This window comes from Microtus ochrogaster, chromosome 22 (assembly GCF_000317375.1).
Source record: "Microtus ochrogaster isolate Prairie Vole_2 chromosome 22, MicOch1.0, whole genome shotgun sequence".
Lineage (NCBI taxonomy): Eukaryota > Metazoa > Chordata > Mammalia > Rodentia > Cricetidae > Microtus > Microtus ochrogaster.
In genome coordinates, this window is record NC_022023.1 from 11,699,280 (window position 1) to 11,721,587 (window position 22,308).

The 22,308-nt window shown below is 38.4% G+C and overlaps 1 protein-coding gene and 1 non-coding gene across 3 annotated transcripts in view; one reads left to right on the plus strand and one right to left on the minus strand.

Annotated features, from left to right (window-relative positions):
• The window catches only part of Cpeb1 (cytoplasmic polyadenylation element binding protein 1), a 111,115-nt gene that overhangs the window by 82,361 nt on the left and 6,446 nt on the right, over positions 1 to 22,308 (minus strand). For both annotated transcript variants that reach the window (XM_026784289.1, XM_013350197.2), the window contains exon 2: positions 8,932 to 9,100. In XM_026784289.1, coding sequence (XP_026640090.1) covers positions 8,932 to 9,100 — 169 coding nt within the window. The remainder of the gene's footprint in view (positions 1 to 8,931; positions 9,101 to 22,308) is intronic.
• LOC113457347 lies at positions 12,922 to 13,028 on the plus strand. The gene has a single exon (XR_003377939.1). It is a non-coding gene; the product is annotated as a U6 spliceosomal RNA (small nuclear RNA).

The window sequence follows — 22,308 nt, forward strand, 5'->3', positions numbered from 1 at the left end:
CAAGTCAGCTTCAACCCAGAAACACAAGGTTGGTTCAACATATAAGAATCTGTCCACGTAATACACCATATAAACAAACTGAAAAAAAATAACCACATGATCATCTCATTAGATGCTGAACCTTTGACAAAATGCAACATCCCTTCAGGGATGTTGGAGAAAGCAGGAATACAAGGAACACACCTAAACATAATAAAGGTAATATACAGCAAGCCACCAGCCAACATCAAACTAAATGGAGAGAAACTAAAAGTGATCCCACTTAAATTAGGGACAAGACAAGGCTGTCCACTCTCTCTATATCTATTCAATATAGTACCTGAGGTTCTAGCTAGAGCAGTAAGACAACAAATGGAGATCAAGGGGATACAAGATGGAAAAGAAGTCAACTCTCACTATTTGCTGATATGATAGTTCATGTAAGTGACCCCAAAAATTCTACCAAAGAACTTGTACAACTCAAACACTTTCAGTAATGTAGCAGGATACAAGATTAACTCAAAAAAAAAATCAGTAGCCCTCCTTTACACAGATGATAAATGGGCTAAGAAATCAGAGAAACATTACCCTTCACAATAGCCACAAATAGCATACAATATCTCAAGAGCAACTCTAACCAAACAAGTGGAAGACTTGTAAGACAAGAACTTTAAATCTTTGAAGAAAGAAATTGAAGAAGACACAAGAAAATTTAAAAATCTCCCATGCTTTTGGGTAGGCAGAATTAACATGGTAAAAAATGGCAATCTTACCAAAAGCAAGCTACATCAAAATCCCAGCAAAATTCTTCACAGACCTCAAAAGAACAATACTCAACTTCATGCAGAAAAGTAAAAAGCCCAGGATAGCCCAAACAATCCTATACAATAAAAGAACTTCTGGAGGCATCACAATCCCTAACTTCAAACTCTACTACTGAGCTACAGTAATGAAAACAGCCTAGTATTGGCATAAAAAGTGACAAGAGTACCAATGGAATCAAATCAAAGACCCAGATACCAATCCACATATCTACAAACACCTAATCTTTGACAAAGAAGCTAAAAATGTAAGATGAAAAAAGTAAGCATATTCAACAAATGGTGCTGGCATAACTGTGTATCATAGAAGATACATAGAAGAAAATAGAGTCATAATTATTGCCATGCACAAAACTCAAGTCCATTTGGATCACAGACCTCAACATAAAGCCACCCCCACTAAACCTCACAGAAGAGAGAGGAAAGCACACTTGAACTTATTGGCACAGGAGACCACTTACTAAATATAACCCCAGTAACACACATACTCAGAGTAACAAATGGGACCTCCTGAAACTAGGATGCTTCTGTAAAGCAAAGGACACAGTCAACAAGAGAAAATGGCAGGCTACAGATTGGGAAATGACCTTTACCAACCTCACACTGGACAGAGGACTGATCTCCAGTATACAAATAACTCAAGAAATTTGACATCAAAAGAACAAATAATCCAATAAAAAAATGGGTATAGACCTAAACAGAGAACTCTTAACAGAGGAATCTAAATAACTGAAAGACACAGAAATGATCAACATCCTTAGCCATCAAAGAAATGCAAATCAAAACAACTTTGAGATTCCATCTTACATCTGTCAGAATGGCTAAGATAAAAAACACTGATGGCATCCTATTCTGGAGAGGATGTGAAGTAAGGGGAATGCTCTTCCATTGCTGGTGGGAGTGCAGCCACTTTGGGAATCAGTATGGCGATTTTTCAGAAAATTGGAAAAAAAAATCTACCTCAAGATTCAGCAATACCCCAAAGTCACTCAACCATACCACAAAGACATGTGCTCAACTATGCTCATAGCAGCATTATTTGTCATAGATAGAACCTGAAAACAACCTAGATGCCCCTCAACCAATGAATGGATAAAGAAAATGTGGTCTGTTTACATAATGGAATACTACACAGCAGCAAAAAAAAAATAATGACATCTTGAAATTTGTAGGCAAATGGATGGGTCTAGAAAAAAAAGACATATTAAGTGAGACCCAGAAAGACAAATATATATGTGCTCACTCATAGTGGCTTTTATACATAGAGCAAAGAAAAACACACCTATAAGTCTCAACCCCAGAGAAACTAGACAATGAAGAGAAACATAAGACAGACATACATGACTCTACATAAGGTGAAAAAGACAAATCTCCTGAGTAAATTGGGAGTGTGGGAGTCACAGGAGAGAAAAGGAGGAAGGAAAAAGAGAGGGAGTGAAAAAAAATGTATAGCTCAATAAAAATAAAAAATGTATATGAAAAAAAGAAAAGAAAGGAGACATAAATCAGATACTTGGCATCAGTCTCTGTTTACCTGATTCCTATGGCTGACCACCTTGTTGTCAGTGCTAGTCAAACTGTCGATTCTTTTTCTGATCAGGCTAATGGTGAAACCTGCATCCTCAACTGCATGGCAAACTACATCAAATAGAGGATAAACTCAGTTAAGCTAATGGCCCTTAGGACCAACTGTGCTCCCTCCAGAACAGGAAAAGTCAATTATTTGACTCACGCCCATAGAACCAGCAATGAATCTGACAGGGAAAGAGAGTGCAGAGGTTCCTCCATCTTGTATTCTTGCTGAGGCAGTTCCAGGTTTAACTAGAATTTCATCTCCTTGATGGAGAATCCTGTGTAAAATTACCCAACTCTATTCTAGGACCTTAAGTCAAGATGTCCCAGCAAACTTATTTGTTTTAAACTTCCTGCTTGTTCAAACCTTCCCTTCCAGCTAACCACTTACCTTAGCTTCTGTTAAACTGAAACTTACAGCTGCAAAGTGAGATATCAGGATGTGTTTTGCCTTTAAAAGTCTCTTGCTGGCCAGGCGATGGTGGCGCACGCCTTTAATCCCAGCACTCGGGAGGCAGAGGCGGGCGGATCTCTGTGAGTTCGAGACCAGCCTGGTCTACAGAGCTAGCTCCAGGACAGGGTCCAAAGCCACAGAGAAACCCTGTCTCGAAAAACCAAAAAAAAAAAAAAAAAAAAAAAAGTCTCTTGCTCTAAATGCTTGGGTCCACATTTGGGTCCCCATAGAATACCTGAATGTACTTCTAGCCAGGTGGGATAAAGACTTCCATGTAGTAATAGTAGTGGCGGGGCTGCTCCCCAGCACCCCGGCCGCCTCCGGCTAGCTTATGCCCCGAAATAATTACACGGACACCGCATTCTTTCAATCACTGCTTGGCTCTTTAGCTCCAGCCCTTTTCTCGGCTAACTCTCGCACCTGGACTAGCCCATTTCTAATCATCTGTGTGTAGCACCCCAAGGTGCGCTTACCGGGAAGATTCTAGCCTACGTCCATCCTGGATCGGAGCTTCATCGAGTGTGCCTCAGAGAGCAGAGCTCTCGCCTCTGCCCGCAGGAGTGGAGCATCGTGTCTCTCTGAGGCGTCTGCCCCCTCGAGGAGAGCTGTCGAGTCTCTGAGCTCACTTCCTCTTCCTCTCAGCGTTCTGCTCCTCCCACCTACGTTCTAACCTATCAGGTCAAGCAGCTTCTTTATTAAATCAACCAATGACCTTCCTCCATCACTTCCAGTTAGCTATAAATTGGCTGTCTGAGTGGTCATCTTCGGTGGGCTCCCCATAACACCACAAATGGAAAACATTCCAAAACTAAAAACTCTATCTAAATATCTTCCCAGCATTGAAAATATCTTGAGTTGTAGCAAGCCTGGGCTGCCAAGAGCAATCTTAGAGAGAGAGACAGAGCAAGGGAGGGAAGGAGGCAGGCAACACACACACACACACACACCACAAAGGAAGAATAAAAAACAAAACACTTTCAAGGTGATCCAGCTATAGCACTCCAAATCGCACCCCACCTCAAATCAAAGTTAGCTGCACTCATGTCTGTTGCTGCACTGTTCATGATAACCAGATTATTAAGTGCCCATGAATATATAAATGGATAAAGAAAATGTAACTATACACAATAGGGTCTTATTTCATCATTAAAAAAATAAAATGCTATTTGAAGAAAAATGGGATAGAACTGGGGTCATCACATTAACTGAAATCAAAGCATCACATGCTTTGTCTGTGAAATCCAGGGAAGAAAATGAGGCATGAAAATAAAAGGGACATGTCTTGGTCACTGTTCTATTATTGTGAAGAGACACCATGACCATGGCAACTGTTATAAAAGAAAGCATTTAATTGGGGTGTCTTACAGTTTCAGAGGTTTATCCCATCATCATCGTGGTGGGTAGGTAGCATGGCAGAATGCAGGCAGACATGGTGCTATAGAAGTCCTACATCTGGATGCACAGGCAGTGAGCCACTAGGCCTAGCCTAGATTGGACTTTTAAAACCCTCAAAGCCCATCTCCTAATACTTTCAAATACTTCCACTCCCTGGTGTTCAAGCATTCAAATCTATGAGCTTATGGGGGTTTTTCTCATTCAAACCACAGGAGACTATTGGAATTGTGAAGAGAAAAAAGAGCGACAGGGGATGAATAAGATCTAAGTATACCATATGTATATACAGAAATGTCAAAATGAAACCCCTTACTCTCTAAAAACTTTTTAAGGGGTGGATCTGGAAGTAGTTAGTAAAAGGAGTAAGGAATGAATAGATAAAAATACACTGTATTCATGCATGCAATTCTCAAATATATTGTATTTAAAATTTTAAAAGTATTTTGATAGAAATATGAGGACTCCTAGCAATGGGGATATGGAGCCTGAACCTTACATCTTTTGTAATCAGGCAAGGCTTCCAGTGGTGGGACTGGGACACCATCCTAGCCACAAAACCTTTGATCTATCCTGCCTGCAAGATGTGCTGGGGCAATGGTGGCACAGAATTTGTGGGTGTGGTCAACCAATGACTGATATAACTAGAGCCCCATTCCATGAGGGGAAGCCCATGTCCAACACTGCCTAGATCGTCAGGAACTGGAGGATAGATAGTCCAGAGTCATAGAATAGAACCAAACACAATACTCTGTTATACTCATAGATGGGTACACAGCCCAATCTTTTATCAGAGAGGCTTCATCCGGCAACTGATGGAAGCAGATACAGAGACCCAACAGCCAAACATTAGACAGAGCTCAGGGAAATTCTTCAGAAGAGGGGGAGGAAAGATGGTAGCAATTAGAGGGTTCAAGAACACCAGGAGAACACAGCCCACAGAATCAACTAAGCAGGGCTCATGGGGCTACAGAGACTAAAGCTGCAATCATGGGGTCTGTTTGAGTCTGCACAAGGTCCTCTACATATATACTGTGGTTGTACATGATGTTCTTATGAAACGCCTAACAGGAGTGTGTGGAGGGTGTCTCTGACTCACTTGCTCTTGGGATACTTTTTCTTCTACTGGATTGTCTTGTCCAGACTCAATATGAGGGTTTGTACTTAGTTACTGTATCTTGTTATGTTCAGTTGACATCCCTGAGGGGCCTGCTCTTTTCTCAATGCAAATGTAAGAGTGGCTCTGGGGGAGAGGAGAAGTAGAGGGAAGGAGTGAGGGCAGGAGGGGGCAGAAACTGCATAATGTATTGCATGAGAAAGGAATAAATTTTTAAAACTTTTTTAAATATTAAAAAATATACTAAGCTGGGTGGTGGTAGTGCAAGCCTTTAATCCCAGCACTCAGGAGGCAGAGGCAGGCAGACTCTGTAAATTCGAGGCCATCCTAGTCTACAGAGCTAGTTTCAGGACAGGCTCCAAAGCTGCAGAGAGAGAAACCCTGTCTCAAAAAACCAAAAATAAATAAAAAGTACTAGGTCCAAAGAAAGCATTAGAAACATTAGGCATAAAAAAAGTGATGAGAAACTCAATGATGTTCAAAGCAATGATCTCCCTCCAATGGCCCATGGGAGTGAAGCCAGAGCCGTGCACACTTTACCACTAATCTGTACCCCAGCATCCCTTGCAACACACACAATAACTGCATAATAGAAAGGGGAAACCAAAGCTGAGATCTTATTTTGAAATTTTGACAAAAAGTCAGGGAAACATTTAATAGTATCAAGAATATTAATAATTCAAAAGATTAAAAGAAGCTAATACATAAAATTTCATATCAATAAATTGACTATGTAAAGGAAATGGAGACATTCCTAAAAAAAGTACAGCTTACCAAAACTTAGACTACCGAGTATAATATTTCTGTATCTATTTTTAAAATGCAATTATAACTTTAAAAATTTACCTTAGAAAACAAAAAGCATTTCATATCCAGAAGGCTTCACCAGTGAATTTCATCAAAACTTAAGCAGTAACACCACAGTTTTTATACAAACTTAGAACAGGAAATAAAAGGAAGTTTCTAATATGCTTCAAGGGGCTAGCATGACTGACATCCAGTATACATTAAAGGTAACTGCAAGACACTTTCTAAAGTGGACACAAAACTCCTAAGGAAAACATGTCTCCAACTCCAAGAGACAAAAAAAGGAAATAAAAAGACAGACAGAAGAAGGATAGGAGGGAAGGAGGGAAGGAGAAACAGGGAAGGGGAAGCAGAAGGAAGGGAAGGAAAGAAAACAGGGCTTTAAGATGGCTCTTAGGTCAAAAGTTCTTACTGTTCTTACTAAGAACCAGAGTTTGTTTCCCAGCATCCACATCTGGCAGCTCACAACTACCTTGTAACTTCAGCTACAGGGAATCCAACACCTCTGGCTTCTATGAATACTTGTACCCGATGGTGTACACACACACACATTTTAAAATAAAATAAAAACCAACAACAAATGCTAACTAGGACGTAGACAAAAGGTAACTCCTTCTACAGTGCTGATGAAAATATAATCAAGCCACTACGGAAATCAGCATGGAGGTTCCTCAAAAACAAACCAACAACTTGATTGGGGGAGGGGGAGGGAAATGGGAGGCGGTGGCGGGGAAGAGACAGAAATCTTTAATAAATAAATAAATTAAAAAAAGAAAGAAAAGAAAGCTAAGATGATTATATATAAAACATACCAACAAAAAATTTACCACATGACCCAGATATATCAGTCATGAGAGGTCTGAAAGCTGGCTCCCCCTCCCAGTGTTATCTGCAAACTCAGAAAGACCAGAGTAACAAAGAAAAAATTTCTTTTATTCTCCTAGGCAGTTTTGCTTCTACTTTCATGTCATATATGCACACATTATTTTATGTACATATACAAAAATCTAGGGTCTATGTATGAAATAAAAGATATGTCTTGCTGAGACTGGATTAATTCACTTAGTATGTTCATCTTCATTTGTACAAGTTTTCCTACTTAAACAACATAACTTAAAGCACCTGCTTAAAGCACCTTCTGATTGGTTTAATAAAGAGCCAGGCAGGAGAGGCTAGGATGGACTTCTGGGAAGAGATAGGAACTCTGGAAAAGAATCTGAGGCAACGGAGGTTCACCAGTCAGACACAGAGTACGTATAGTACTGAGAAGTTAGTTAGTCACTTGTTAGTCACGTGGCAGAACAGAGATTAATATACATGGGCTAATTTAAGTTTTAAGAGCTATTTGGGAACAAGCCTAAGCTAAGGCCAAGCTTTCATGATTAATAAAAACTCTGTGTTATTATTCAGGATCTGGAGGTCCAAAGACAGGCCTGTTACAAAAATGTATTCTTTCTTCTAAAATGACTTAAACATTCCATCAACATTCTTAAGACATGTTCCAACTCCTTCAAAAGACTATGAAATGCTGTTAAGGCATCCATACTTTCTTGACAAGAGTTATCTTAAGAAGCTGCCCCTCCCGTACTGATCAGCAGTCTCCTACATGGGAAAATTTCATGTCTGTTGGCCTGCACCATGCAACACAGTTGGTTACATGTGGTTACTCTATGTAACTAATCAACTATGATGAATTCACTTCACTCTCAAGTCAGTACTAATAAGAGAGAGCTGAGTTGGGGAGATGGTTTTGTGGGTAAGAAAGATTGCTGCACAGGCTTTAGAACCTGAGTTCAGATCCTTATCATCCATACAAGAAGCTATAGGTGGCCATATGTGGCTATAATGTTAGTACTAGGGAAGGGTGGAAACAGGATTGTTGGGTACTGTTAGCTACCAGTCTACCAGGAAGCTGGGGGTGAGGACACCAAAAAACAGTGAGTTCTATGCTTGGTGAAAGAAAAGACCCTATGCTCAGAGGAATAGAACAGAGAGTGATGGAGTAGAAACACAGCTTAGTAGGCCATTTTTATACTGGTTACATGTTGACAAAGAGTACTTTATGTATGTTGAACTAAATAATAAATTTATTTCAACTCTAACTTTTTTAAGGGTTTATTTTTATGTATATTATGTGAGTGCTTAGATATAAGTATGTGTGCCTGGTGCCCTGAGGGACCAGATAGGATGTCAAATTCCCTGGAATTGCAGTTACAGGTGTTGCGAGCATCCTGATGTTGGTGCCAGGAAACAAACCCAGATCCTCTGAAAGAGCAGCAAGTACTCTTAACAACTGAGACATGTCTCCAGATCCACAATTTAAATAGCTACTCCAAGTCTTTAACAACATGGCTCACATTATACTCCTTTGTGGTCCTGGGGCTCAAACCCAGACTAACACTTGAGTCTTGCTAGTTACCTCATGCTGACCTTGAAATTACTATGTAGTGCAGGTGGTCCCCAAACTTTTATTTCTCCTTGTCTCCACATCCTAAGAAGCTGGAATTACGTGTCTGCACCACCCCCACTCCACACATAAATATGGCTTTTCAGTCTTTCTAAATCAACTCTTCCTATACATTACATAAAGCAGATTATCTTTATTCTAATCACAGGCAGTCTCCACATACAAAGGGGTCCAATCCATAATGAAAATCATGAAATGGGGCAAGTACTGCCAGACACGCAGTATATTCTTAACAGGCTTCTCAATGAAGACCTTTAGAACACACTACTTAGCAGTAGTTTCAGACTAGCCTAGTGCATCACATTTTTCAAATCTCAATTACCTTGATCATGAATTCGTCGATTTATGGGTGTTGTGCAGACTTTACTGAAGTCCAGTGAATTATCCAAAATGGCATTTATCCTTCGAAAAATATTGGCATTGCTACATGTAGACAATGCAGGAACTTCCTGGTTGTCGCAGCAATCTTTTATCCTTCCTGTTTCTTCTTCCTAGACATGAGAAAACATGCTTAGGTTTTCTGTACTCACATAGAATGATAAACAGACTTGACTCTATTATTTTCAACAATACCATGAATTTAAAAATGTAACAAGGACTTCAGTTTATTGCCTACATATCAAAGCACTGAATAAATACTTATTATGAACAGAAAACTCAGAACACTGTACCAGCTAAAGCATAAAGGTGTTTCCTCAAGAACCTTTTAATTCAGCAGTACACACATAGGAATTAACATGACATGTAAGCAGTAACATGACCTTCAGAAATAGACAGACTTGGTTGAAATCTTCAGTATATCCACACAATGGAATATTGTTTGACATAAATAAATGCACTGAGACATGGTAAACTTTGAAAATGTGAAAGAAGCTAGTCACAAAAAGATGACATATTAAGGGAGAGAGACATTTTTATCAGTGGTGTCTCCACTGGTTAAGTTTTCCATGCTCTCATAAATAACCTTTCACCTGTGTAAAAACCCTAAACATATCAGGTCACCTGTGTCTCAGCTCCCAGCTGTGTGAAACGGGCAAAGATGACCTACCAACTTTTTCAGATGACTTGTATGAAGCATGGTGCCTGGTGCATATGTGGCAAGCATCAAAAATGAGAGTAGCAGCACCCAAAGGTAAGACAGTCATTAGAAGCACACATAAACCTGCTTAAGAGCAGGAAAAGCCACATAAGGCATCGCTGGAGAAAACAATACTCTTAGACCTAGACTCATGAATGAGCCCTACATAAGACTACTCTGGTGTTCTCTAGAAAATGCTCAGTATCACTGTCTATTAGTACCAAGGGCAGCTACCTACCTGGTGTCACTCTTCACCCTTCAGTTCCCTCGTTTTCTGCACTCAAGGCCACATGTTTTAAGTAGTGACACACTGGTTGACAGACTGACTGAATTTTCTTTTCTTTTTTCAAAAAAGGTTTTCACATAGGATGACTCAGAATTCCTTGAAATTAGACCCTTACCCTGATCTCTAACTGTTGTTTGAGAAATATCGGCCCAGAATTCAATATATCCTCAGCCTGCAGCTGGGGAGTGGTGGACATCCAAAGCTATCCTCTGCTTCAGCTTCCCAGATAGGATTGCAACTATGTGACTCCACAGCCAGTGAACAGAATTAACTTTCTAAGGAAGATCAGTTTAAGGACTGCAATTATTCCCAAATAACTTGGGAAGAAAAAAACAAATCAGAACAAGTAAGGAAAACCAGCACACAGTTACAGCTTCTCTCATCAAAACAGAACAGAACAGCATGGTGTTACTTTGTCTAGCCTATTAAAAATCCAGGTGATCACAAGAAAGACCAAATGTATTTATAGTTTACAAACTGTAGAATGGTATTGAATGGATAGTTTCATATCCTACTTCAGATTTAAGCTTTTGAAAACATCCTCTGAAGCTTTCAAAGGCCACCAGAAAACTCAATTCTGCAAGGCTGTTTACCAAACCCTACCAAGTCACACCACTCTTTTCAGAATTGTACATTTCTAAGTAAATTGATACTATACCTCACTTTATAACTTCATAAAGGCATGCATTTACAATTTGCATATTGTAAGGCTATATGCTTTATTCATTCACTGCCTAATAAACATTAATTAGTTGTCTTCTATCTATAGGCAACACCTCAAGGGTCAACAAGTGAGACAAAGATTCACTTTGAAAGTCTGGACAATGAACTAAGATCTGGTCGTGTTATAAACAAACAACACAAGCTACAGCATGCTGGGAACATATTCTGCCCTCTAATCCACAATGTATTGGGAAGCTGGATAAAGGAAGAGATCTAAAGAACAACACAGAAAACAGGAAGACATTATAAAAAGTGTTCCAGTACAGCAGAGTGTTAGGTACCAAAGAGAGGAACTGAAAAAGCTTCATAAACCAGGTTAAGGAGTTAGGAGTGTGTCTTCTACATCAGAAGTTACTAAAAAAAAAAAATTAAGCACCCTCTAATAATGAAAAAAACCCTAATTTTTGTTTACTATAATGCAAGGGCTATAAATAAAATCTCAGGATCTTGGCCACTTCTGAGGGCAAGAAAATCATTATCTGTAAGTCTAACAGACTGACAGCAGTTGCAGGAGAGATGAGGACCAATGAGACAGATATGACAATAGTCTAGGGAACACATGCAGACTTGGGAATCCTTCTGAGAGAAAGTCATTCCTCAGGAAGAAAGTCTAAAATGCTTATTATTTCAAGTAGCTAGAAAAAAAACTAATTTAAAGAATCTGTCCAGCCACTTTGCCTCACTCCTAATACCATTAGGAAGATGCATCATATTCCTGAACTGGCCCAATGTCATCTGGCATGCCCCCTTCCTTATGTACACAAATTACAGGTCTTTTTTTAAGGTGACTGTGAAATTAGAATAAAAATAATCAAGGTGTTCAATCTATACCCCTAATAGTCTATTACTTTCCTTATGCGCACACTACACATGAAAGTATAATACTGTGGCATGTGGAGTCTGAATTCATACACAGGTAGTACTTACCACAGTGCCTGGCACCTAATTACGTGCTGAGCAAATTAATGCTATCAGTACTAATATAATTACACCATGAGTCAGAGGCAACTACAGGGATCTCTGAAGAAAGGATCCATGTGCTCATTAAGTGAGAAAAAATGTATTTAAAACCTAAGGCAACTGCTAGGCGGTGGTTGTGCACACTTTTAATCTCAGCACTTGGGAGGCAGAAGCAGGAGGATCTCTGTGAGTTAGAGGCTAGCCTGGTTTACAGAGCAAGTTCCAGGACAGTCGAGGCTACACAGAGAAATCAATCTTGAAAAATCAAAAAGAAAAAGCTAAGGCAACTATTTGTTTGATGACCCCAGGACCTTCTCTGCCTGGGTATCCATTCCTAATCATTTGATTTCTGAAGCTTAGTTAAAATACTAAAGACATCATACAAACACAATGCTATAAAACTTTACTCCATCATAAATAGACTGATGCTTTTAAAGTACCAATTAAAAGAATGTATATTTCTCATTTTCAAAACTGAAACTATCTACTCCCATAGTTAAGTAGTATTGACTTTATAGAGTCTGACTCAGTGGTTCTCAACGTGTGGGTCACAACCCCTTTGTGGTTGTGAATCAGGTATTACACTACAATTCATAAGAGTAACAAAACACAGTTATGAAATAACAATTAACTGTATGGTTGGGGATCACCACAACATAAGGAACTATATATTGAAGGGTCACAGCATTAGAAAGGTTGAGAACCACTGGTTTATCTTAACTTTTAGCAACATGTAGTTCTGAATTCAGAACAATGTTTTACTGTAACGAGAATTTTTCTTAATCTACTGCCTGGTAACTTCTGTTTTGGCATATTTTGCCGTGAAATGAGATTATTGGCGAGCCTTTTGTCTTTTAAGTCTTTTATTATGGACAAAAAAAAATTAAGCTTTTACATGAATCAAAAATTTACAATAAACTACTTTTAAACTCAAGGGTCAATGGGTTTACACGCAATACTAGAAAGAGAAAAATGCTAATTCTTTTAAAATTTAAAACTGATGATATACAAAAAACTGGCCTCAGGATAAAACTAGTGCTGCCTACCTACATGTCATGAGAATGCCTCATGAAGAATCTACTAACACAAACTATTTTTAGATCAGGCCTCAATTCTCAAGTGGTATCAACTGATATTCTAAGGGTAAAACAATGTTTTCCTACAGCTCTGAGCCTTGACTGTACCTCCAAAAGTTCAGGCTACAAAAAAATTCATTTTTCTTTTTGCACAATGAAATATTCCTTCCCTAAAATGTCAATCCTTACGTTAAAAAAAGAGCAGCACATATACTAAAATTGGAATGATACAGAGAAGATTAGCATGGCCCCTGCGCAAGGATGACACGCAAATTCGTGAAGCGTTCCATATTTTTATACATAATAAATAAATAAATATTTAATAAAAAAAGACAAAGTCATAGGCTCTGAGATATAAACACCAAGGCTACCTTCTATTATTGTGAGTCTGAGTTACCCCCAAGGTATAAAAAAAAGTGAGTGGTAGAGTTTATACAGAATTACAAATTAAATGGCTAGAATTCTCAGTAAATAATTTACTTTTGCAAATGTCCAACTCCATGTAGGTAATGACATCACTATTACATGTATGTTTCCAATGTATTATTCAAGCTACCTTCATCAAGAAACATTTATTTTAGCATAAACGAGGTGGGTTTTCCCTTTTGTTTGATTTTACACCTATGGTTTTAAACTACCAATATTATGACTTGTCTAAAGTGTGTTTGAGACAGGATCTTATAATTCAGGATGGCCTAGAACTCATGATCCTCTTGCCTCTGTATCCCAAATTCTGAGATTATAGACATTTACCATTCTACCTGGGTAAAAACGTAAATCCACCCCATGAAGATTACATTTGCTCAAAAATAAAATCACTGCATTGTGTATATGGTAGAAAAAAAAATCTAGAACTGCTTTATTGGAAAACCCTGGCCTTGCCTTCAGAGAGTATATGTTCTAGGCCAAGCAAGTGGCAACCATCCCTCAGGTCAAAACCCTGCTGGCTGACACTCAATCACCATCTCTAGTTTTTATTCAGCCTGCTTTTACTCAACAACCAGTTTGGCCTAGAACTCACAGAGATCTGTCTGTCTCTGCTTCCTGAGTGCTGGGATTAAAACTGCGTCACCACCACCCGCCCCCTATGGACTTTAAAAAGCTAAAATTTAAGTTTGGGCCAGCAGCAGTGGTGCATGCCTTTAATCTTGGCACTTGGAAAGCAGAAGCAGGCAGTTAGTACACTAGCGATACCTTCAAGAGAATTACTGTTAGTCCTCTACAAGGGCTTCTCTGTGTAACAGTCCTGGCTGTCCTGGAACTACTGGAACTCTCTCCTGTAGACCAGTTTCGCCTAGAACTCACAGAGATCTGTCTGTCTCTGCTTCCTGAGTCCTGGGATTAAAACTGTGCGTCACCACCACCCGCCCCCTATGGACTTTAAAAAGCTAAAATTTAAGTTTGGGCCAGCAGCAGTGGTGCATGCCTTTAATCTTGGCACTTGGAAAGCAGAAGCAGGCAGTTTTAGGTCAGCCTGGTCTACCTAATTGAGAAACCCTGTCAAAAATAAAAACAAAACAATACAAATTCAAGTTTGTTGATTAAGGATACAGTTTATTCCTTCAGATGTGAGTTTTTAATGTCTAATTATCATTTGGTCTTTAATTTTCAGGAAATTACCCCTTGTTCATTTGTTTTCTAAGAGTAAACATTTTGGACACTCAAAATAATTCTATTTTTAAATTTGAATTTTTACTCATGATAATATTTCCAACTATTCTGGTATTATCAGAATAAAATATATTCTAGAATTTTGTCAAATAATCTAGTTTTGTCATGGTATTTATGCTACATTTGAACGAAAATCCCTAACTACTGAAATAAAAAATGATTTCCAGGAAATTTTATGTTGTTTGAAGGACATCTCCAGTGACATATTGTACCACAAGCAACATGACTTTATGCGTGATTAAACTATGCTCTTAATGAGACTCTTAAAAATTCAATAAAATTCATGTCTGCTTAAAATCTTCAATTATTTTAAATATTTTACAAAAGTGCATTGTAGTTAAGAATTGTGTGCATGTCTTATCACTATGAAAACTATAATAATTAGTATGTCTTGGAGCTGGAGAGATGGCTCAGTGGTTAAGAGCATTGCCTGTTCTTCCAAAGGTTCTGAGTTCAATGCCCGGCAACCACATGGTGGCTCACAACCATCTGTAATGAGATCTGGTGCCCTCTTCTGGCCTACAGACATACACACAGACAGCATATTGTATACATAATAAATAAATAATAATAATAATAATTAGTATGTCTACCTAGCATAAATCATTACAAACATGTATTCATATACATACAAGGACAACAATCAAACCACAGCAGCACTGAATACTGTGCTAATGTTTTGCTTATATTCACTATATTTTACTTATATTACTTATATTTACTATGACTATACTTAATATCCCACAAATAAATATACATGGACATATAACAAAATTACCAAATAGAGTATTTACATGTATTAACATTTTTATATTTAATAGCATTGGGAATATCCAAGAATCATGATGCTTTTATTTTTTCACCTGTTGAAATATATTTTAATGCTTTAAAACATAATGAAAGCTAAAATGTACAGATACAGGACTAAAGTTAAACACGGATATAAAAAACACCTTAGTAATGATTTATACTTGAGTATTTTTCTTTTTTTATAAAACACTGATTCCTTTCTTGTCACAATATACCCTGTTTACACAGCTTCCCGCCATTTCCCTTCACCTCCAGACCAGTTCTTTCTTTGAAAGAGACCAGATGAGAGCTTTAAAGCTGGAGTCCGTGATTAAAATTTAGAGAAACTTCTAAAAATTGTGTTTATACTAAAATTTTTCCCTGAGAATAAGACATTTTCCATTTAATTGGATCACCTTAGTTAAGGTCTGGAACATTCAGGCCTTTTAAAAAATATTAAGACAAGCTGGGCAGTAGAGGTGCACACATTTAATTCCAGCATTCAGGAGGCAGAGGCAGGTGGATCTCTGAGTTAGAGGCCAGCCTGGTCTACAGAACAATTTCTAAGGCAGCAAAGGCTACACAGAGAAACTTTGTCTCCAAAAACTAAAAATAAAACTCCACTAAAATGTTCAGCTGTATATTTAGTGTAAGTCTAAGGCAAATTGCCATAGTACATTTTGGTATAATGTTCTTGGGAAGTATCTATGTAGATATTTTCTGTTACTTTTGACTTTTGCTTAGGTTTACTGTACTCAAACAAATTCAATGGGCAATTCTTGAACCTTTCGGGATATTTTCTTTCTGCCTGTATGTTCCTATGAAAAACACAAATAGGAAAACCTCTCATATAGGACTACAGTTCTTAAATATTTCAGTCTCAGAACTCTTTACACCACTAACATTTCTAAGGATGGATCTCAAGAGCTTAGACACAGACAAACCTGTTAGCATTTTCTCATCAAAACCTTTTGATGCCATTGCTGCAGTGAAACTGTGTCAATTTGGGGGAAACAACTTTTTAAAATTAACATTGTAAAGTACTCCTGGAATTGGAGTTACAGACAGCAGTTAGCAACCCTGTAGGTTATGAGAACTAAACCCTAGTCTTCTGCAAGAACAGCAAGTGCCCTTAACTGCTGAGCCATAGCTCCAGATCTGCCTCCAGCTTTTACACTAATTTAATAGAAGTTGGCTACATTTTATTTAACCTGCTGACATGTACTGTTTTGAACCATATCAAGAAAATTCAGTTTCAGATTAGTTCCTGGAAATAAGATACGTTCAGATAATTTTGATTCTTTTTGATACATCAAGCCTTATAAGCATTGCCTCCTTAAAGATTAATGGCAGCTTGACAACTGAGAGCATATGGATGTGTCCCTCTGATGCTGTTAAAATCTGTAAGTCCAATTCATATTTTGGATGAACTTGTTTTCTAATCCACATCTGACTTTATAATACCTTATGCCAATTATGTGATAAATATGGGTTCACTGAGTTCTGCATACAGTCTAAGGGTTAACACATTTCTTTTGACAGTATCACAACTCTCATCAGGAGTCTTTTAAGTATATTATATACTGTATCAAATAAATGTTTTTCAAAATTCTAATTTTTTTCTGAGCTCAAAATTTTACCATTGGCAACACACACACACTGTCTAGTTTTCTAATGAAGAGACTGGCACATTTTCTTCACTTTAAAAATAATCTAAGAAATACCGCAAGTTGAACAACCATAGTTTGTCAATGTTCTTTCAAGTAGAAGATGTATTTTTCTTGAAATAAAAATCACAGAAATACGGTGGTAACCACTCTACCGGTGTAGGAAGCAGCAGTGTTCTCCACTAGCTTTCCACCTGTCACAGCATATACTCAAGATTTAGCAAGCTTGATTTTTTTTATTGCTTCCTCAAGGACATTTTTTATGTAAAACTGGCTTGTTGGTGTATGAAAAATTCAATGATACATGCCACATTTTTACTGGCACTGCCATGATTCCTACTTAGGTGCCAGTGGCGATATTTACCCCTGCCACTTACGCATCATCAGTGCAAACACCAATGCAGTTAAAAAGCAACTGATGGGACCAAGAGTGGTGGCACATTCCTATAAGCCCAGCACTTGAGAGGCTGAGGCGGGGGGGGGGGGGGTGTCACAAGTTTGAAGCCAACCTGGACTACACAGTAAGTTTAGAGCAACTTGGGCTATAAGATTCTGTCTCAAAAGAAAGAAAGGTAAAAGTCCATGGTATTTTAAAATTATGAAACACATTTGACTTCAGAGACCTGCAGGGGTTCACATATCTAGCACTGAGAATTTCTGTCAAAAAGACCAAGTTCCTTAAACACAGCATGAAAATCCCTTCATTTTAGAAACCAACTTAGATTTTTTTAAAAGTGTTTTAATTGAAAGCTAGCACACACCCCGCAAAGGGAATGAGAATTAAGCATATAACTTAATAAATGTCCATGTATTTGAATAAATCTGAGTACAACATATGAAAATAAAAACACTTCTACTGGAGCTGGAGAGATGGTTCAGCAGTTAAGAGCACCAACTATTCTTCCAGAGGACTCAGGTTAAATTCCCAGCACCCACATGGTAGGTAAAAATTGTAACTTCAGTTTCAGGAGACCTGACACCCTCAAATATAACAAGCAGGCAAAACACCAATGCACATAAAATAATTATTTTAAAAAGCACTTTACTTCTACTTGGTAGATTTTTTTAAAAAAATAAAGACTTCTCTATTGTAAATTGTTCTGTTCTCTTTCCCATTCTCTATACTCCATTTTTATGTTTCAGTCCATCCCCCAAGGACTTACTCTTCTGAGTGTGCTTGCAGCGTGGAAGCCAGTGGTCAATCTTCCTGTTTGTTGAGACAAGGTTTTTCAATGGCCTAGAGCTCATTTCTGTTGTCACCAATCTGGCTTGGTCACATATTTACTTGTGATATTTGAGTCAGGATCTCAAGTATCCCAAGCTGGCCTCAAACTGGCTATGTGGTAGAGGACAAACCTGAAATTCTGGTTTTTCTGCCTATACCACCCAAGTGCTGGGATTATAGGCATTAAGCACTACTGTCTGTGTTATGTGGTGCTAGGAATCAAATCCAGAACACCTTATACATAACAGGCAAGCACCCTACCAACTAAGCTATATCCTAGTACAGTTTTGTCTACTTTGGACTTCTTACAAATGGAGTCATGTAACAGGTTAATGTTACTCTCTGGGGTCTGACTTTTTAAATTTTATTATTGTTGTTTTGTTTTGAGACAGGTTATATAGCCTCCTCTGGCCTGCTATGTAGACCAGGATGGCCTAGAACTCAAAGATCACCTGCTTCCGCCTTTGGAGTGATGGGATTTAAAAGGCGGATACCCCCACATGCAGGTGATCTGGCTTATTTATTATTAGTCCAGTACTGGGACTAAACCTGAAGCCTTGTGACTTGAGTTTCTACTGAGCTACATAAGTATCCTTTTATCAGATTCTTGAGAGGGAGTCTAAAGTGTCCAGGCTGACCTGCCTCGACCTCCCAAGTAGCTATAATTACAGGTATATTATAATTACAGGCTGGTAAGCCAATATGACTTTTCTTCATTTTAACAGATGTGGTTAATCACAACTTATTTGTAATACTACTTATGGACATGTGGCAAAGATTTCAAGCAGTAGGTATTACTGCTGTCTTCTGCTTCCAAGGTTCTTCCCTGTATCTTCTGACTGTAATAAACCTTAGGTGTCGACACTAGGGAATAGTCTCACCTGAGCAAGCATGGTAATCCCACCAATGGATGTTGGTTGTTAATCATTTTCTTCTTGTCCTTCAGATTTTAATATTCACTAAAATTCTGTGACGATTCTTTTAAAAATATCACACTTGCCAGGTGGTGGTTTATGCCTTTAATCTCAGCACTCAGGAGGCAGAGGCAGGCGGATCTCTGTGAGCTCAAAGCCAGCCTGGTCTACAAAGTGAGTTCCAGGACAGGCTCCAAAGCTACACAGAGAAACTCTTGAAAAATGGTGGAAAAAAATAATTTATCATCCCTCCCCATGTATGTGTGTGTGTGCATGTGTGCACACACTTGTATAAGGGCCAGAGGACAACTCTTGGTAACTGATTCTCTCCCTCTACCATGTGGGTCTCAGTGATCAAATTTAAGTCATCTTGGTCAATATCAAGTGCTTCTACCTGCTGAGCTGCTGCCATGCCTTGCTGTTAACTATTTCCATGCATACCTTTTTATAGTCAGATGCTCTTGTTTCTCCTGTATATTTCTTTATAGTACACCTTTGAATTAAAAGTTTAGTGATATTGTACTAGTTCCCTAAAAGTCAGCTTCTATTCCATGCGGTTCAGACGGCCACATCATTTCTTTTAAACATAATATCATTCCTCTCTAAGCCTGTTTTGGCAAAGCCTTTTTTACATACCTACTTACCCATGTTATATTTTGTATATTGTATATATTTACTTTTACCTACAATATAGATTACTTGTTTATATATTCATATTCCCATTAGATTACTGACTCCCTGCAAGCAGAACTTTATTTATTCTCAGAGTAGTCTTTGCCATACAATGAGAAAGGAGCTTTTTATTGGTAACTTTTTGATTCCCAAGTGTTGTATTACATTGTTCATGGGTTATATTTTGTCTATGTGAAATTGTTTTTTGTTTGGTTTTGGTTTTCTGTTATTTCGAGACAGGGTTTCTTTGTGAAACAGTCCTGGCTGTCCTGGAACTTAACTCTGTAGACCAGGCTAGCCTTGAACTCACCTGCCTCTACCTCCTAAGTACTGGGATTAAAGGCCTATGCCACTACTACCCGGCTGCAATTGTTTCTAATCTGAATTTTAAAAAAACTTCTAATTCTGAAATGACTGAGTTTCTAAGCGTTTTGACAGTGAAGAGAGGAAGGGATATGACTAAACTCTTTGTCTCGAGAAGGTGAAGACAGAAAGGATTCGTGGAAACACTCTCAGGCAGTACATCCTACTAAGGACCAGGGAGCTATGTCTAGGATGCTAGAGTAACACTAGTAGGACAGAGTATCAAAACTGAGAGGTAGGGCGCAGACAACAGCTGAGAAGGATGGCGGAAAAGCAGACTGAAACACTCATGAGAGGTAATGGAGACAGAAAGGAAGCACATAAGGTTCACACGAAACACAATGGATACAATTATATCAAGGCTTTACAGTTCTAGAAACTAAAAGTTCCAAAGGCGAGTTTCCATCTTTTCATAAACTTTACTTCCCTAGCATCCTTCTGTGACAAGCCTCACAGTGATAAGAAACAAAAATAGCCAAACAGTTCTTGGCTGTTTCACAGGGGTCACCTAGGACCATCAGAAATATCTGATATTTACTTTATGATTCATAACAGTAGCAAAATTAGAGTTATAGGATAGCAACAAAAATAACGTTATGGTTCGGGTCACCACACCATGAGAAACTGTATTAAAGGGTTGCAGCATTTAGGAACATTGAGAACTTTATGTTGCTATAGTCTCAAATTTAGTTGAAAAAATGTAGACTAATTGGGTAAAGGAATAGAATTACCTCTATTAGAAGAGCGAAGGGAATAAGCTAATTCTGTTTTAGACTTGGAAACCTGGAGTTGGAGAGAAGACTCAGTTGGTAATCTGCTTGCTATACAAGCATGAGGACCTGGGTTCAAATCCTCAACACCCACATTAAAAACTGGGCATGAAAGCCTATTTCTGTAATCACAGAAGAGGTCCAGATAGTTGGATCCCTGCAGCTCTTAAGTCAACTAGCCTAGCTGAACTGGTGAGTCCAGGTTCAGTGAAACCTGCAGTAAAATAGTATGGAAAGTGGCTGAAGACACCAGAGGTGGACCTCTAATACACATACAGACCAACACACGCAGCCTGTTAACATTTAACATGTATCAGACCAAGGCCTAAATCTTGAGAATAAACAGCAGTAAAAACAGCCTAAAACTGAGTCACACAGACAAATGGGTACACCTATGGAAATTGACTGGCCCCTAAACAGAGGAACAGTAATGAGCCAACAAGTTGAACCACAGGGAATACAGCACCAAAATGGAAAGAAAAAAAAGCATGTAAATCCTGAAACCAAATGGATCAGAAAAAAAAAGGAAGCTTCAACCTTAGGAATTAAGGTTTTTTTGTTTTTTTGTTTTGGTTTTTTTTTTTTTTTTGGTTTTTTTCGAGACAGGGTTTCTCTGTGGTTTTGGAGCCTGTCCTGGAACTGGCTCTTGTAGACCAGGCTGGTCTCGAACTCACAGAGATCTGCCTGCCTCTGACTCCTGAGTGCTGGGATTAAAGGCATGCGCCACCGCCCAGCTAAACAGAATTTTTAAGTAAAAATAAAACCAACATAGCAGAAGGTCAAGGTGTAACAATTCTAGAATAAACATTAGGCCTAAATAAATGAGCTTTGGTTCTAGCTATATGACCAATTGCTAAATTAAGTGAAAAACAATCATTTTCATTCTAAGTTTTTTCCCCTTTGTTCATTAAAAGAGTAAGAAATTATAAGCTGAACTTGGTGTCAACTCCAAATTATACCTGAAAGATAGGCTACAGGTTTTCCAACATGTTTTGAGCTTTGAGACACTTTCTTGATTACAGCATTAATAATAAACAATCATAATAAAGACTCAGGTGAAAGGGCCAACTCAGAAGATAGATGGTATCAGAGCCCAAACTCAAGAGTACAAACTGAAAGTGCTGTGTCAAGAGACACAACCTCTCCATGCACACATACACATATCTGCTCACCAAGGTAGAGGACAGTTATTTTCACAACCTTATCACAGCAGACTGTAGGTAGCTGTGTATCCATTCAGATGGTACCACACCAGCACATCATGCTGGGAAAGAATAGAGAGACCAGTAACACTATTATTAAAGTTACTCCCAAAATAACAGTGAACCCATTTTTAGCACTCAAATCAATCTTTAGACCTAACCTTCTGGGGAGTCTCCAGTTACCTCAAGGTAATGCTTTAAAAATAAAAACGGAATGTTGACTTACTATATTCTAACAGAGCTACTCAGGGCTAGACACAACTCAGGAGCATTTGCTGTTCTTGCAGAGGACCTGCATTCAGC